We start from the raw sequence: 17,338 nt of genomic DNA, 5'->3' as shown, positions 1-17,338 counted from the left end.
ATAGTTCGCTCTAGATATTTTATTCATTTGAGTTGGTGTGATTGTTTTTCTTATTTAGGTTACACAAGTTTTTGGATAACCATATAATCATGACATTGTGTAAAAAAAAGCTATAGTTCGTTGTATTAATGTTTGTCTGTATTCTTGTAGGTTGATCACAAGAACGGGTGATGTACTCTCCTCTCTTGATCTTGCAATCTTCATGTATCTGCAAAAACATTTCAACACCAAAATATACAGCATTCAAAAGTAATTACGCTTGTAAAGCATATTTTAAAATAGTAATTAGCAAATAAAGTTATAGATTATGCCAAAGTATGAATTAGTATATGAATATATAATAAAATTATTTGGCTTAATTTATAAGTACAATTTTATCTTTAAGCATAAGAAAATATACTAGTTTCCATTTTTTTAAATTATTTACGACACTGTCTATTTAATCTCTGAGTCCTTGGAGTTTCTTTCTTTTGAGCCTTTATGATTTCGTAAGAGTTAGTTCCTTCTCTTGATTTTGGTTTTCCTAGGGCGTCAAGCAAGTGTTAAGTTAAGTATGGAGAAATAAAATTTACATAATAGTTCTGCTTAAATAGACCTAATATGCATTTTATAACTTCGAATTTATTTCGATCCTGATTGCATTTTAAAAAGAGAGAAAAAAATGAGGAACTTTCTCCATTCCAAAATAACTTCGTATGCACACATAAAGGAAAAATGCAAATTTTCTACCTTTAAAAAGTATAATTTCAAACAGAATATTTCATATGAAAGTATACGTCAAAAAAATATGTTATTAAATAAAAAACATAAGATGGAGAAAGTTTTTCCATTTCCAAAAATTACAAGTATCTTGACATTGCTCACGTGATTAGATTTCAATGTTTATGATAAAAAAATTGCATAAACACTTAAGTTTCATTCTGCATTAAACAGAAATAGTTAAAAACAAAAAGCTCATTGAATTCTGGTTTTTCTTAATAAAACTTTAACTAATAAGCCTTGCTAACTCCTTAAAACAACCAATAAAAACATGCTAATAAATTACGAAACATGCATAATCAAAACTAACAATTCTTTCCCTTGCTAACCATACATATATAACTCTTTTCCTGATAAAACTCAGGCAGAAATGACATTATCACTGGACTTGCCAGGAAATAATTGAATGCTACAGTTCAAGTTAATGCTCATCCAGATCAACCATATAACTTTGAAAATAATCTAAATGTATGAAAAGAAACAATGTTTGAATGCCCTTGTGTGTGTTTGTGCCTCTAAAAGATACATAGACAGTAAGCACACAGGTGTGCATTACACTACACATGAATGAGCATGACATAGCTACATACCACTTTGACATATATTACTCAAACCAATTGGTGAGTGAAACATTCATCCCTATATATACAACAAACATTCTGAACCGTGCCGTAAAATGCACAATCCAGATGGGGGTGATCGACAGGTTAATGGTCAACCATACCAGAATCACAGGGTGAGCTGTGAGGACATCGCCTCGTCTTCTCAACAAACTCATCCCTTCACCCGAATTTCATAACAGCGCCCTCTCAGCTTCCCGTCAGTACAAGGGAAAGCACAAAATGGCATTTTTCATGCATCAAAAAATGCACCTGTTGAGAGGGGTTTGCACATTCCAATCCGAAACCAATAAAAAAATATGGTTAATCAACTATCATCATCCACAGCACCAACATATGTGAGGTCTGTCCTTCTCACCCTTACAGCCCCTTTAAGCCAGCTCGCAGCTCGAACATTAGTATGGTCACCACCACCTATACTAGCAATATTACTTGCAGAAGGGCAAGATCCAGCGCCGTCTTCTAAAAGCGTCCAAGGATCAATATCCAATTCACTGTCCTGTTGTTTTGACTTCGCTGATGTATTAGCTGCAACCCTTGATAGAACTGGGCTCCTGAGAGGGGGGTTAGCTGAACTACTGGAGTTAAAGCCAGGAATTGTATTGCTGGCTTGAAGACAAACAACAGCAGAAGTAGGTACAAGTGGAGGCTGGCAGGAGAAAGAGCTCTGCGTAGAGGGAAAAAGTACAGGCATTGCAGCTTGGATACGCCACCGGATAGTATCAGGCAGTTGCATACGGTCCAAGTCATTCTGCATCAATAAATAGATCATTAGACAAACAAGACAAGGAAGAATCGGCAAATGGCTAAAAGTTTTAGCAGTGCTCATATACAGCTATTTGTATGAGATATTACACTAGTAAAAAAACAAAAACAAAAGGTTGGGCCATTCCATGATTTAAAGGGTGAAAGTGAAGAAAGGATTTTATTTTCAATATTACTCCGATGAAGGCACAAGGACTCTTGAACTTATCGAATTCCAATGATATCCCAAACATGTCGGCAAAATACTCTAACTAAAAATAAAACGCCACCAAGGCAGACACTTTAGAAACTTGATGCTTCCTACGTCGGATCTTTCACTTGGTCAAAAAAGTTTCTTAAAATAACTTAGATTATGTTGAACTAAAAGTCATAATTCCTACGCCGGATCTTTCACTTGGTCAAAAAAAAGTTTCTTAAGGTAACTTAAGATTATGCTGACCTAAAAGTCATAATATTAGTCCAAAATGCCTTCTTATCAGACAAGGGATTAGCGACTCGACCAAAAGCTAAATACATCCACAAGGTGAAAGATCAAACCTGCATTCTCTCCAAAAATTCGCGGTCAAATCCAGAAACTTCCTTCGTAGGTTCATTGATAGACTTCGAACCAGGTTTCAGCCTAAGCCAACTTGCAGGATAACTACTCAACAACGCATGTAAAACTAACAGCAAACGATCAAATAGACCCTCAGCAGAAAAGTCTACAAATGCAGAAGCAGCAGCTTCAGAAGACAACTCTAAATCCTTCTTAGAATGTACGGCATTCGACAAAATATATGCATCCTCATACACAACCCGGCTGCCCAGAAGACGAAGAATTACAGGGGCCAGACTATTTCTCATGTTCCGTACAGATGGCTCCCTGCAAAAATGAACATATAGAACTGATAAACTGCCTCCATATTCTAGTATGCAAGAATTCAATAACATACATAAAACTAAAGCAAATTGCTATCATAGCACAAATAACCATTTTCATTTCTAAATTAATTGATTTCCAACAACCAACATTTAATGCTTAAATCTATTTGATTATTGATACAAGAAACAAACTATCACTGCCAGCATCTGTTACCGATGATAATACATCATATAGTAGAAGACATTATTTTTTGAAGAAAAAGAAAATCACATTGCAACTATCTCTGTTTTTCTCCATTTGAAGAAATCTGAAGAGGGTAGTTCAATAGTAAAAGGCAGAGAGAAACCAAGGTAAAACCATAAGTTAAACCATTAAAAACGAGTCAAGATCCTATACATTTTGGATCTCCATTTCTTCCATTATGAGAGATAAAATGGTAATCTCCATTTATTTTTATAAATGGAGAGGATCCTAACTCATTAAAAACATTTACATCTAATCTTTGAACCTAATACATGACAAGAAGTTATGAAGTTGTTTGAAACTTGTACCCAACTGCAGTTAGTGAGAAAAGGCTCTGTTGTTATTGTTGTTTAAGTAACCATTACTCTATTGAGGTCAAGATAATCTCATATTGTTCAAGAAAAATGTAGGTCTGATGTAAAAGAAAAAAATAAACTGGAAAGTGGATGATAATTTACACATACCTTTCGGTGCAGAGAATAGGTAGAAATCTCAGGAGTAACTGCAAACGAAGTGACACTGAAACACGTAGGGCTGCAGGAGATGGTGGAGAAGAATCTGTTGCACCTGCCGGTCGCCTAGCTAATCCAGGGCTTCCACCTCTTATACCTTTCTTGGTATTCACTTTATTTGTCTGGCCTTCAACCCCAGGAGGAGTACTTCCAACTGGCTTAACTCCACCTGTAACAGCAGCTATATGTCCCTCGATACTACACAATTGTTTTATCATATCATTAGCAAAGGAATTGCGGGATTCATCAGAGCTTTGGTATATGCAAGGAAGAAGCAACTCAATAAGAGCCCTCTCAGTCACATGTTGCTGGTTTATTCTTGAGCTTTCAGAGTCAAACACTTGAGACACATGAGAGAGTCTTTTAAGGCTCTTTTTCATATCTATCCCCTCATCGACAACTTCTCCTTCTTCTAGTGATGCCGCATCAAACTTCTTTTTGTCTCCTTTGATAGTCCCTGGATCAGTACACGGACTACACCAACCCCACGGCTCCCAATACTGCGTCTTGGAAGAAAGTTTTTTACTCTCGGCAATGTTATGAAGCCTTTGCCTAACTGTCTTCCGACCAACAAGGACATCTGGGCCTACAAGGAACCATTTAGCATGCAACAGCATTGAATCCTGTAGTGACCTACCAAAGAGATGTACCAACTGTGAAAAAAGAGGTGCGGCATCAGGTCTAACCAGTAACCTAGTAAGAAGTATTTCGATGAAATTACTCTCCTTCTCGGAAGCAGCCTTATCCGGACCAGGTGAGGCCAACTGTATGGCATCAGATAAAGACGCGTCATGTGTGTCCAGTTTTTCGATGAGGGTTTGTTCATTTAAAATTAGCCTGAGTGCAACCCACTGCCAGTGAAATTTGGCAGGCTGCAAGGTATCCAAAACATGCACAAGCTTATCCGGAAGCTTAGAATCGCCGTTTGCAAGCTTAGTTTTAGATTCACTGGGTCCAGAAACACGATTCACATCATCCTTTGTAAAAATAGATGGTGGCATCTTACAATCAATCATGGCATCCAGAAAAAGCCTAGAACGAAGAGGAACAAAAGCCATGGATTTTAAATGCATATCAGAGCCATTCAACTCCAGCAGGGCTGCAAATTCAGCGTCACTTCCATCTGCAACCATAAGATCATATAGCCCCTGACAGTCTCGAAAACATACATCACGAAAAGGCGAATGTTTTATAGCATCAGCTATGGCCATCGTTAGAGACTGATAAAGTTGATTCATGTCGTCACGAACTGCGACATTAGCATTCAGAATGAATGGCCGCCATCTAACAAATGCAAATATTGAATAGGCAGGCGGAAAGATCAGACTTAGAGGAAGCATGCGTTGCATTCTTGAAAGAGCTGAAATAGACGGTTCACCCAAGAGGTCCACCGCTAATCCTTCACAGAGGCTTCTGCAGTTTCCAATAAGCAATCTAAACCAGTGGACGTGAACTTCGATTGAACTATCTGCCTTAAAAGCCCCAACAGAACGGACATTTCCATTTGAATTGGATCTTGTGGTTCTAATACATTGTATCACGTCAAGTCCCTCCTTTAACCTGAGAATGGTAACCATTCTTTCCAGGCTGGTAACACCATATATAACTGCACCAACAACAAGCGCAGAAACAGCAGCAGCAATTTTTGTTGCTTTTGTAACCACAGTTTTAATAGAATTGTTTCCCAATTCATTTGAATTAGTGGCACTGGTATCATGGACTTCAGCAGAAGACATTTGAAACTGAGCTCGAGATGCTTTACTAGGAGCAAAAACACCAGCAAAAACATTAGAAGCTTCGGTTGCAAGGGCAATATCAAACACACGGCTTTGGCGTTCCCCTAGGGCTTCCTTAAGCAGGCGCAGACAGGTTATATGCATTCGCAGAATGCATCGGGCATAGTTCAATGACATTATATTTGACTGATTATTGCTAGATGAAAAATCAGGCATTTTGGCTAAAGTTGGACCCACACTGCCAACAATTGCAGAAACGGCAGACAATACCAAAGAGGGATCCCCTTCTTGAGCAGCACCCCCTGTCTGTTTTATGCTATCGATCAAACCCATAACAATTTGTTGAGCAATTTGATATCCATTATCCCATTTTTCTAAAGCATGACCTTTTGGAATGCCAGCAGCATAGAGCTTTCTATCTTTACCAAAAAGATATTGGAACGCCTCTTCAACATTACGTTGCACTATGTCTCTCATGCCTGCCCCTACTCTTGAAGGTAAACGGCTGCCACTTATCTTCTGACGGAAAAAATCATCCGGATCCTCAACTCCTGCAGGAACTCCAAAGGGCAACCCCAACTCTCCATCGACTGACCTAACAGACTCAAGTTCAGCAGAGAGTCTTGCATCACACGTAGACTTGAAAGTTTTCTCCCACTCAATGACACTAGCAACATTACTGTATTTTTTCAATAAATAGCGAGTAAAAGCTGTGGCGCCTGAATTGGACACCCTCCCATTGGAAGCAATAAGAGTGGCCGCACGATGCATTGTAGATGACAAAGCTTCAGGAATAAGGTCTGCCGCAACAAGAATGTTCTCATATCTGCACCAAATGGAATGCACAAGACAGGCTTTAATAAAATCTCTCATAACCCAAAAATACATAACTATCCAACAAAAGCATAAAGAATAAAAGGTAAAGACAACTCACTGCTGGAATGATAAAATAAGAAAGGGGGTAGAAGGATACGCCACAAAAAGTCATGGGTCACTTAATAACCAGGAAACTCACTACAAGCGCATTAAAACTTGCAACTGACTTAATAAAAATAAGAACTATTATGTTTTATTAACTTGTAAGTACAGGGTTTTGTTTAGGCATTTATGAGTAAATGAGAACAATGCAGATTCAATTGATACCAGCCTGATTTAAGATAAATAAAAAATAAGGATTGCAACTAATAAGCACTCAGATGCAACAGCTTTTACCATGTAGCTTATATATATATATATATATATATATATATATATATTAAAAAAAAAATTATAAAACGCATTTAAAAGGCTAAGCTGTTAAAAAAGCAGCAGAGACTGCATGAATTAGAAGGAAAGTTGGATAAAGGGAAGAGCAAACCTTCTCAGTGATGATAGAAGAAAAGCCTCTCCGACATCACAAACTTGGTTTTCCGCATTTCTTGGTAGCATCAGAACATTCCTCCCACTATGAATTGTAGAATTAGGGCTACTGAGAACCTTTGGCATCAACCAAAGGAGAAACTTGACAGCTGATACCAAATCATCAGAGATGTCAATCAAATAAAGTATCGCAGAAAGTTCATCTTCGCCAAGTTTCCACCGTATTGAGTTTCTATCATCCACCATAGAATAAGCCCTGCCAAATTGTCCAACTTTACCAATATTTTTTTCAGTTTCTTCAATCACCTGCTTAACAACGGTCAGCAACCAAGCTGCCACAGCCCTTTTCTCAACAAAACGAAGCTTCTTTAGTGCTTTTCCGATGAAAACAATATCCCTAGAGTCACATGTTCGCATGCTATCCACAGACCTTAGAGCATCTCCATCTACAGGAGTTCTATGGTGAGGGCAGCTTACCTTATTCTCACACATGTGACTAGTTGATGCCCCTTGGCTTCCCTCAATTCTAGAAGCTGCCAGTTGAGCAAGACTCATTTTCCGCACGTTCTTTTGACGACTCTTAGTAACCTGCTTGGTAGTCTTTTGAGGTTGGTCAACTTTGAGAGGTTCGGTGGATTTCAACCCCTTTTTCACCCACCATGTATCATCATCAGCTGGAACAGATGAGCTTCTTTCCTCACTCAACTTTTGTCTCTTTGCTCTTCTACATTCTTCACAACCAGGTGTGCCCTCCACTGGTTCAGTCTTGCCATAATGAGGCCAGGTAGGTTTTCTAACACTGCTTTCAGATTCATCACATCCTGTAGAGTTTAAATTAGATAAACTGTTAGGTAGTTGTAACAGTACTGAGATGGTTTCTTTAAGTTCTTCCATGCTAGCACCATCCTTTGCACTTTTAGACGATGCAGTGGATTGAACAGTTTTCCACTGGTCAGTTGACACTGTAGAAGTCCCATCCTTTGAAGAAGCTGGATTTCGTTTTCGTTTCAAAGTAGGTAATTTGGCATTATTGGCATTGGCATCGTCACGGGGATCGCTAGGAGAATTACGAAGTATGAGGCGGCGTTCAGTCAAGTAAGTTTGCAAGGCTTCAATGAGCTGCGGCCCTTCAGCGATCCCAGATTCTGTCAAAGCATCACGCATGAAATGCCCAGGAAGCTGCTTTAAGATGTGTGAGTGTCTCTTTCTCCGCTCCACATCAACCACATTGACATCCATATTCATGATCCCACTCACTATCAACTGGCGCACATATGCCAAGGGGTAAAAGATGCCTGCACGTATCAGTTCAACTATAAATAAATGTAGGCGCTTCAGACCTTCCCCTTTATGCACCACATGCTGATCAATCCAACAAACTATAATATCATGGAGAGGACCTGGGCTTTCAGATATAACTGAAGAACCAGTAGTAATGTAATTCTGATTATGCCTCTGACTTTCATGCTTTGCAGCATAACTAGCTCTGTGAATGCTTCGTTTTGCTCGTCTTAGTGAAGATTTCACATCCCTCAATTTCATCTTCAAAAGTCTAACTGCTATATGCACTTGGGAAAGATCTTTCCTGCCTGTAAACTTTATGTCACAAGGAGGGGTAGTACAAAAATCCCGAAAATCACATGTTGCCCACTCGCAGAGGAAAAACACTGAATGTATAAGAGATGTCTTTACAGTCCCAAACCATTTCAGAGATAACCTTAAACAAGGGCTTACTTTCACAATCCAACTTTCAGACACAGTTCCATCACAAAAATCCTCAAAAAGAAACTTGTAAGCTTCACGTAAATCACCAAGCACGAGAGAGTTATCCAAGGCTTTCGCAACCTTAGCAAGACAATGACTTGGATTGCCAGGGCTTGCAGCCTTGGCAAGATCTTCTGCACGTTTCTGAATACATAAAACAATGCGACCAAAATAATCTGAACTATTTTTTATCTTCCCTGCAGCTTCAGATGATTTTAATACAAAACTACCATCGTTCATTGTATGTGAGACTACAGAGGATGGTAAAGGAAAGCAATCCAAAGCTACAAAAGTATCTGGCACTGCAAGTATTAAATATTGGAGCATCTCGATCAGAGCATATGTTGTATATGCCCTTCTGGAATTATCTACTAGATCTGATCCACCTGGAGCAGGATCACGAATGACCCGAAGAGTTAATCCAGCAAGTGCACGTACATAGCTTTGTGACAGAACAATAATTTCCAAGAAGCCGTATATAATAGGCAATAACAGCTCCCAAACCTCAAGCAGATCTTTTTCCTGAAAGAAACAGAAATGTATTGAATCATAACCTAAAGGTCAAAATGGGAATAAGGTATATGCATCATGCTTTTAATTTCATGAGCACATAAAACCAGTTCAATACAAATGACGTATTAAAGGTAAATACCTGTAGTTGATTCAAAACCCAATCAATAACAAGAGAAGGAAGAATCAGCCCTTCAGCATGATGCCATTGCAAAAGTCGAACAATATACCACCATCTAAAATGTGAAGATGGTTCTTCACCAGCAGAAAAGGATGATAATGGATCACTTTTGTGCAGCAGTGTTCCAGCATACGGCATTTGCGGTGACCGCTCTCGATTCTGAAGAGTAGAATGAGAATTATTTTTTGAGAAAAATTCATCGAGCAGAGTTTGCAAGTAATGGATAACATCTTTGGTCCAAATCTCTGTACGAGACGGCTGAATTTTGTCAGCAGTCCCAGAAGAAATGCCAACCGAACCTGGTCTAACCTGAAAAGTTGAACCATAATCTAACTTCAGATATTAAGACTATAATGTAACTCAGCATATTTGGTATAAGCCAACATTGAAGCATCCCTACCTGATTCAGGTAAGTAACCTTTACAAACCAAGTGGCCCTTAGCAATGGAACATTATTTCTGATAAGAACCTCCAAAAGTGATGACCTTTTATAACCATGAGGAACATGGTCAGCCAAAGTGCATAACCGCTTGTGTGGTTGAGATAGGCCCTATAATACAATTTTAACTGGGTTAACTTACTGTTACAAGCATCCGTAATATCCCTAGACATTAAGAATAATCAAGTAACATAAAAAAAAAGTATTCAAGGAACTCACATGCACAACTACATCAAACTTGACAACAAAAAAAAAGGCCCAAGGAATTGGTTTGAGTAACTTAGGGCCCCATTTGTAAAAAGATTTTCTATTTGTTAATAAGGAAAAAATAGACTCTTGGAAGAGAATAATCGTCTGCATTTTAAGAAATAACAAAAATGCCAAAAGAATTATTTTCATTATTTCCGGAAATGCATCATCACAAGCTAGTATAATCTTCTATCCAACACAATGACTCATTTATTTAAAAACAATATCATCTTATTAGCAAGTTAAAATGAACACATTTTAGAAAATAAAATATTTTCACAAAGTAAACAGCCCTTAATATAGCAGTTATCCTATATTCATGAAAGCTAAAGCTTGTAAACTATTAAGCACATAAACATGAGGGGGCACAGTTATTGCGCACATGAAAGTCACACAATGAAGAAAGCAGAAGGAATAAGGCATAAGTATACCTCAATCCATTTCTTCCGGAAGTCCTCACCACACGGCCTTAGTTCAGGGAAAATACCAGGCTTGGCAAGTTGCAATCCCGAAAGAGGTACACCATATACTTGACCAGCCTGTCAAAGCAAATCATTAAGATCAAATATCTTCATAACAAACTGATACATGTAGACACTGCACTAAATCAAAATAGGTTGGACGAGAACACACAAATATAGATATATTATACATGCAGAATATTTTGCAAAGATAAATAGATCACGAGAAATAATGAAGATCATCACCTTCCGCTTCTGAGCACGAGATTCATTGATGGCCCTTAGACGTTTTTTAATAGCCTGGAACGAAGAACTAACAAGTTAACCCATGTCCACGTAGTCTTTCGATGAATACAATATAAAAATATATAATGGGCAGCAAATCTAGAGTATGATTAAAGAAATAAAAAAAAAATAGTGAACTCAAATATCTAAGAAAGACATGATACAAGGGTGTTACCTCTCTGCAATTATGCACAATTGGCTTGTTAAAATGTGGAACCTGAGTCAGTGAAATTTCTCTAGCTTCCTGAGTGATAAAGTAAGCAAGGCAGTGTAAGAAGATAAGGATGGACAGTTGGCCGTACTTTATTTGTCACGAACGTATAAATTTATTTCAATTCAATGCTAGAATAAGAATTACCAACGACAACATTTGCAATCACAATCCACCTTAGAGTGTAATAATAATTATTAAAAGCAAAAAACTATAACAACCAATGCTGACAAAAATACGAATTGAGTTTTATACATGCAGATTTATAGTTATATTCCATACAACTGGGATCTTGGTGTAAAAGCAAACTTCAAAGATTATGTACCAAAATTGAGATCATGCAGCAGCATGATGAAAAAAATTGCAAAAGAAGTATATGATAAATAAGGAGAATGAAAATGCTAGGTATGTACCAACCTATTTCTTTTCAAATGAACGAAGAATTTAATAAAAAGAAAAAGCAAGATACCAAAAAAAGTTACAGCATGTGAGGTATCATCATGAAATATTCAAACTTTAATAAAAGAATAAATAAATAAGTATATCACTCCGTAGCTACTTCACAACATCTGATTTGGAATAAACGTGAGTAAATTTGATGACATACCTCAAGTCCCTCAACTGTATCTCTATATCCAGATTGCAAATACTCTTTGGTCAGAGTCTCCTCAGGGCAGTTTGGTGTTTGGGGAAGAAAATCAGGAGCCCCAAGCCTAAGATTAAAATAATAGCATTTAATAGTTAAATATACAAGGTAATAACACCCATGAGAGTACAAACAGGGGAATATAGAGAAGAGACAAAGCGAACGATTCACCAAAAGGGTTATGATAGGAACTTGAATGTTACGGGGTGTCTAAGTCCCACATGTAGCATGGAATACTCATAGAATATTTAAGTGGCCTGATTCTTCCCCTGATAGCTAGCTTTTAGGGAGAGTTCAGAGTTCCGTATGTGCTTGTGTACTCAAGTAACGGTGATTTTTTAATGCGACAGTGATATGAAAATTTTGACCCCCTCCCCAAAAAAAAGTAAAAAATAGTACGGCATTTCTAATGAAAGCGAGCAATAAGGCAAAATTGTGTAATTATGAACAAAAAGTACCTAGAGTTCAAAGGTTCTTTATCACACTTCAACTTGTATGGATTTATGTTTAACTGTGGCTGTCGCCTGCAAAAACAAAACCATAGGGTTGAAAACGATTAACAGCATCAGATTTCTGATTTAACGCAATAAAAAATTATATCTATCACTTCATTACTAACTACTCCCTCCCTAGCTAACTATAAGCATCCTTTAAGGGAAAAAAAAAAAAAAATGTCCCTAAATGTATGCCCACTTTCAAATTACTAGATGCATTTATTATTTTTTCCAAATATAACCCTAATTAATACTACTAATTTGTCTTAAAGTATGAAACGTCAATGTTGAATACATATATACACAAAGGGTACTTTGGTAATAGTTATACACAACACTATACATTAATTGCACAGAAAAATTTCTTAATATATGTGAAATATATGATAGGTGCTTATAAAAAGGGAGTACCAAACAAAGTACAAACTGTGAAAATGATACTTTTAACAATATTACAAATGCAAGTACACAACAAACTCCTGTTACAGTAGCAGGATTTGGACTGAGAATTTCAAAATACATATTTAACACAAGTCCTTGTTGAATCTTTATGGCATGGATCAACAATGTGATTTTTTTTTTGTCACAATAAATTATATATAGGATAGTAGATCAAACAATAAATACTTGCTAAATTTTAAGAATTAAAACAAAATTACAATTAAGGAAGAAAAAAAACTAGCATTGAAATTTACCGCATAATAGGAAAACGCTTTGGTTGTCCTTTAATATTTTGTTTACTTCTTGAGCCCATGGTTATCAAATCGGGATTCGATTTATGAATGGAAGACCTATTTTCAAATTGTGAATTCAATCTTCCTATGAATCGTAAGACATGATCAATAATAAAAATATAACATTTTTAATTGAAAATGAGTAACATAAGTAAAAAACATAAGCTGATATATCATATATGAACTTCAAAATAATTCAAGATTCAAGTAATAGAAAAATAAAACAAGTATTCAACTAATATGACTGTCATACTTTAGAAGATCAAAATAGGATGCAAACCAATATGACACAAAATAGGATGCAAACCCAACCGTCATTATTATACAGAAAGAACATAATCAAAGTGGTAGAAACTTTTAAACCCTGCATTTACTAATTGTGTTAGAAGTAATACTGTCTGTCATTGTTAACTGTAAGGATGGATATGAGAACATCATATTGCTGGTCCATTATACCATCCAAGTACAGCATCAAAAGCAGACAGATAAATGGAAAAGAAGGAAGAGTAAAACATGGTTAATTATAAGCAGAGGATACTCATGAATTTCCCAAGCAATATATTCATGTTGGGCCATGAGGGGGAGCCTCACTGGGTTGAATCGTCACATTGGGCTAAGAGCAACCACACAAGTGAGATTGGACACCACATATTCACCCAAAACCTTAAGGCATTGAGTTTATGGGTCCTCTCACTTGTATGTTGCTCAACCTCAACTCTTCCATCCAACGTGGGACTTTAACTCACACAGTCACACTTGACATATCACAACAATTCATAAATTGAAAATCAAGCTAAACAATACGATTACTCAAGAAATAGATAGATGAACCCCACTCTGAAGTAGGTTCACAATTTTCAAAATGATATAAAATCTAATATGCTATTAGAGCCTATCAATTTGGACCACCTACCATTTAATTATATCTACACTTCATGCCCAATAGTGTTGGGCATGAGGGGTTGTATTGTAAAAAACTCACGTCCCACATAGAATAAAGATAAGGACTGAAATAAATTTATAAAAAGTGGCACCCCTCACCTTACAAGTTGATTTTGTAACGACGAGTTATGCACAACATAAAAAGATAATAGTTCACAATTTTCAAAATGATGTTAATCAAATAGGAAAAAATTATTACTTAAAAGCTATTATCTAACAAAGAAAAAATACACTAGAGCAAAAACAATTATGCACCACAAGCATATTTTTTTGGAATTCGTAATACATCACATATGCTATAGTCATTAATATTGAGAAGAATAAATTGGCAATAAGGGATGGTGCCAGAGGGAAGGCCCTCTAACCTTGAATTTACAGGGAAGTGAGCCGGAAAAGAAGAATCAGATCTTCCAGTATCCCTGGAAGATGGTCCGCCTATGGTACTGTTATTAACTGCACTGGTGCAGCTGCCAGCATGATACCTTTGCATTTCCTCCAACTATAGCCGGCATACTTCCCTCAGCATCATACCACTGAAACTAGCTGTAATAGTTAAACTGCATGATCAAAAGTATCACCAAGTTATTTCAAAGTCAAATTGATATCGTCAGCTACAAAAACAAAAAAGCTTATTAAAAAAAGTGAACAAATTAAAAAAACAATAGCATGTATGGCCAAGAGTTATTTGACTTCCCTTACCCATCGAAAGATAGGCATTGAAACCCTAATGTACCAAAAATAATGTATAACTAATTTAGACCATAGAACATGGGCACAAAACATTGAAGGCAGGATTTTACTATTCTGACTTACTAGCATACAAAGGGGTAACAATGGAAAAATATTAGTCACCCAAACTAATCATAATATCAACTCCAGTCTAGAGTCGGCAAATAAAATGCAAGACATAAGGCATATATAAAATCCCGAACTTTATGATTCTCATAGCCGACCCAACCCTAGTTGTGCTTTAATGGATTTTCTGCACATATGTCCAAACCACCAAAGACTGTTCACTAGTGTATATCTTACAAAGAGGGCTATCCAATCTTTTCCTATGTGTCATATCTTGTTTCATATAACAAAGAGTATCGCAAGCTTTATACTTATAATTGGAACAGACCTATTTCAATGTGATACTTATTGCATCAGATGTTTTCCTATTTTCACATCTATCTGTGCCTTGTTAAACCTGCATTCCATTAAGATGAAGTTGGCCTTCATACCAAAATCATGAATGGCGAATGGCAGAGTAGGACGGCCAGCCAAAAATCTGTTATATAAACATAGCATTGCAGCCTATACAAATATAAATGGCATTGCAGCCTATGGAGTTTGGATCAGAATCCACCATGACAATACCATGGCAGAACTGTGACAACACTGACCTAAATATCATAAATCTATAATGTGGTACTTCTGTAAATCTGTAAAATGCAAACAAAACCAAGAAAGTAAAAAATATTAAATGCAAACCCCTCAGAGACATCTTCCCTGACAGGCTGACTCGATAAGATGACAATAACACAGTGTCATTAATTAGCAAATGAGATTTTAAAAATTGAGGTAAAGCTCAACCATTTAAACCAGAAACTTTTCATTAAAAGTTTTTTACAGATGAATTCTAATTAAAATGGAAAATGTATCTACATGAATTGTCAACTAATCTAACCAGAAGAGTATAAAACCGCCACCAGTCATTTCGCCAAATCAATAATTGTAAAATCCCAAAAAATCTATCAAGTAATAAATTACAACAGCAAGTTGCAAAATTCAATCAAATCACTCCTGATCCATAACTAATTCAAAAAGCCACAGCTGAAAAATCAATAATAATGAACAATTTAAGACCCTTTTAATTGCAACATGTTTCTCTCTCAACTCAGAAACACCAGGAAAGTTTTCATTAAAAGTTTTTTACAGATGAAATGGAAAACACATCTAAATGAAGTGCTAACTATGCTAACAATGTAACCAGAAAAGTATCAACTAGCCACAAGTCATTTCGCCAAATCAAGTATCGTAAACTCCCAATAAATATATGAAGTTAATTAAATACCAACATAAAGCTAAAATCCCAGCAAAAGTGCAAAATTTAATCAAATCACAAATGAATTCCAATCAAAATGGAAAACATATCTAAATGAAGTGCCAACTATTCTAAGAATCTAACCAGAAGAGTATAAACTTGCCACAGGTCATTTCGCCAAATCATGAATCGTAAACTCCTAATAAATATATCGAAGTAATAAATAACAACAGAAAGCTAATAATCCCAGCAAAGTTGCAAAATTCAATCAAATCACTACTGATCCAAAGTTAAAACTTAATCATAATGAACAATTAAATATCCTTTTAATTGCAAAAAAATTCTCTCATCAACTCAAATCACCTAGCAGCTCAAATTACCCTCTGAACTAACTAAGCAACAATCAAAACATCCTCAAATGCAAGAAACAAACTTGAACACAGCCCATCAGCTTAATCATCAATAAAATCACACTTCAACATCAAATCCAAGCTACACAATTACAAAAACCTAAAAACCAAACCTAATGCAAGAAAAAGCGCCAGAATTGAAACTCCAAAGCAAGATCCAAAACTAGGGTTTTACAATTAGGAAAACAAAAAACAAACTTTCAAATCAAATTCCTTCTTACTTTCCCCCCAATTTCAAAACCCAATTGAAGAAATCATAAAAAATTACTCTTTTCGAAACTAGGGTTTCAGATTCAAAACACCCAAAATTTAAAATTGAATAGGTTTTTCAAAATAATAAGCAAAAGGGTTGAAGAAAATGAATACAAAAGTTGAAAACATACCTGAGAAGAAGATAAAAATCGAAACTTTGAGAATTAGGGTTGAAGAGAGAGAAAGAAAAATTGGGAAAAATTGAGTGTTTGAAAGTATGTGAAGAAGTTTGACTCTGTTAAGGAAGAAGACGATGATGTCTCTCTTGTTGTTCCTTCTGGTATGAATAAAGGGTGAAGGTGAAGGGATCCACTAATTTTTTTTATTTATTAAAACTATGCTTATTATATTATTATTTTTTTGACAAAACTTTATACTATATAATTAGAAAAATATAAATTTTGATATGATTTTTTTTTTCTTTACAAGATTTGAATTACGACTATTATATTGTTTTTTATGACAAATTAGAAGTATTTATTTTTAAAAGATTTTGATTACTAATTTTTTGACTAAAAGATTTTTATTACTATTTTTTCTTTGACAAAAGATTTTTATTACATTTTATTTTATTTTATGGAAAGCTATGATTATTTCCTTTTTAAGATTTTTATTACCATTATTATATTGTTCTTTTATTAGAATTTTGTTACTCTAATTGTAATAAAACTTTTGTTATAATTACTTTGCTTATAAGATTTTATTCCTAATCCTTAAAAAAATACTTTATTTCATTTTTTTAAATAGGAAATACTTTATTTCTAATTATCAAACTTGTATATAAAGAGAATAGGGAGACTTTGACCGATTATTTTATTATTCTAATTATACTTTTAAACAAATTTTCTTATAATAATATTATATTTTTGGCGTTG

The 17,338-nt window shown here is 35.7% G+C and overlaps 1 protein-coding gene across 3 annotated transcripts; it reads right to left on the bottom strand.

Annotated features, from left to right (window-relative positions):
* Positions 1-1,074: 1,074 nt before the first annotated feature.
* LOC11444032 (mediator of RNA polymerase II transcription subunit 12) lies at positions 1,075-16,780 on the bottom strand. Of its 3 annotated transcripts, XM_003627535.4 has the most exons (14): positions 16,595-16,780; positions 14,138-14,329; positions 12,792-12,887; positions 12,061-12,126; positions 11,564-11,669; positions 10,921-10,989; positions 10,707-10,760; positions 10,431-10,538; positions 9,712-9,861; positions 9,273-9,620; positions 6,855-9,142; positions 3,714-6,323; positions 2,682-3,006; positions 1,075-2,130 (listed from the first exon to the last, which is right to left on the bottom strand). In XM_003627535.4, the coding sequence occupies exons 2-14, from the start codon at positions 14,260-14,262 to the stop codon at positions 1,687-1,689; spliced, it is 6,789 nt and encodes a 2,262-aa protein (XP_003627583.2). In that variant the 5' UTR covers positions 14,263-14,329; positions 16,595-16,780; the 3' UTR covers positions 1,075-1,686. The 3 variants fall into 3 exon arrangements, with proteins under 3 accessions (XP_003627583.2, XP_024627949.1, XP_024627950.1); XM_024772181.2 differs by lacking the exon at positions 12,792-12,887; XM_024772182.2 differs by lacking the exon at positions 16,595-16,780 and having other exon boundaries at positions 12,792-12,915; positions 14,138-14,273.
* Between the last annotated feature and the right edge of the window lie 558 nt (positions 16,781-17,338).

This window comes from Medicago truncatula, chromosome 8, assembly GCF_003473485.1.
Source record: "Medicago truncatula cultivar Jemalong A17 chromosome 8, MtrunA17r5.0-ANR, whole genome shotgun sequence".
NCBI lineage: Eukaryota > Viridiplantae > Streptophyta > Magnoliopsida > Fabales > Fabaceae > Medicago > Medicago truncatula.
Note: the sequence above shows the minus strand (reverse complement) of the source record. Positions and strands in the feature narration are given on the sequence as shown.

Coding starts and splice junctions, on each gene's coding strand:
- LOC11444032 (XM_003627535.4), bottom strand. CDS start 14,262: ATGCAAAGGTATCATGCTGGCAGCTGCACCAGTGCAGTTAATAACAGT. Junction 11,670..12,060: donor AAAGAACCTTTGAACTCTAG/GTACTTTTTGTT, acceptor TTTTAATCTTAG/GCTTGGGGCTCCTGATTTTC. Junction 6,324..6,854: donor CTTCTATCATCACTGAGAAG/GTTTGCTCTTCC, acceptor CATTTGGTGCAG/ATATGAGAACATTCTTGTTG.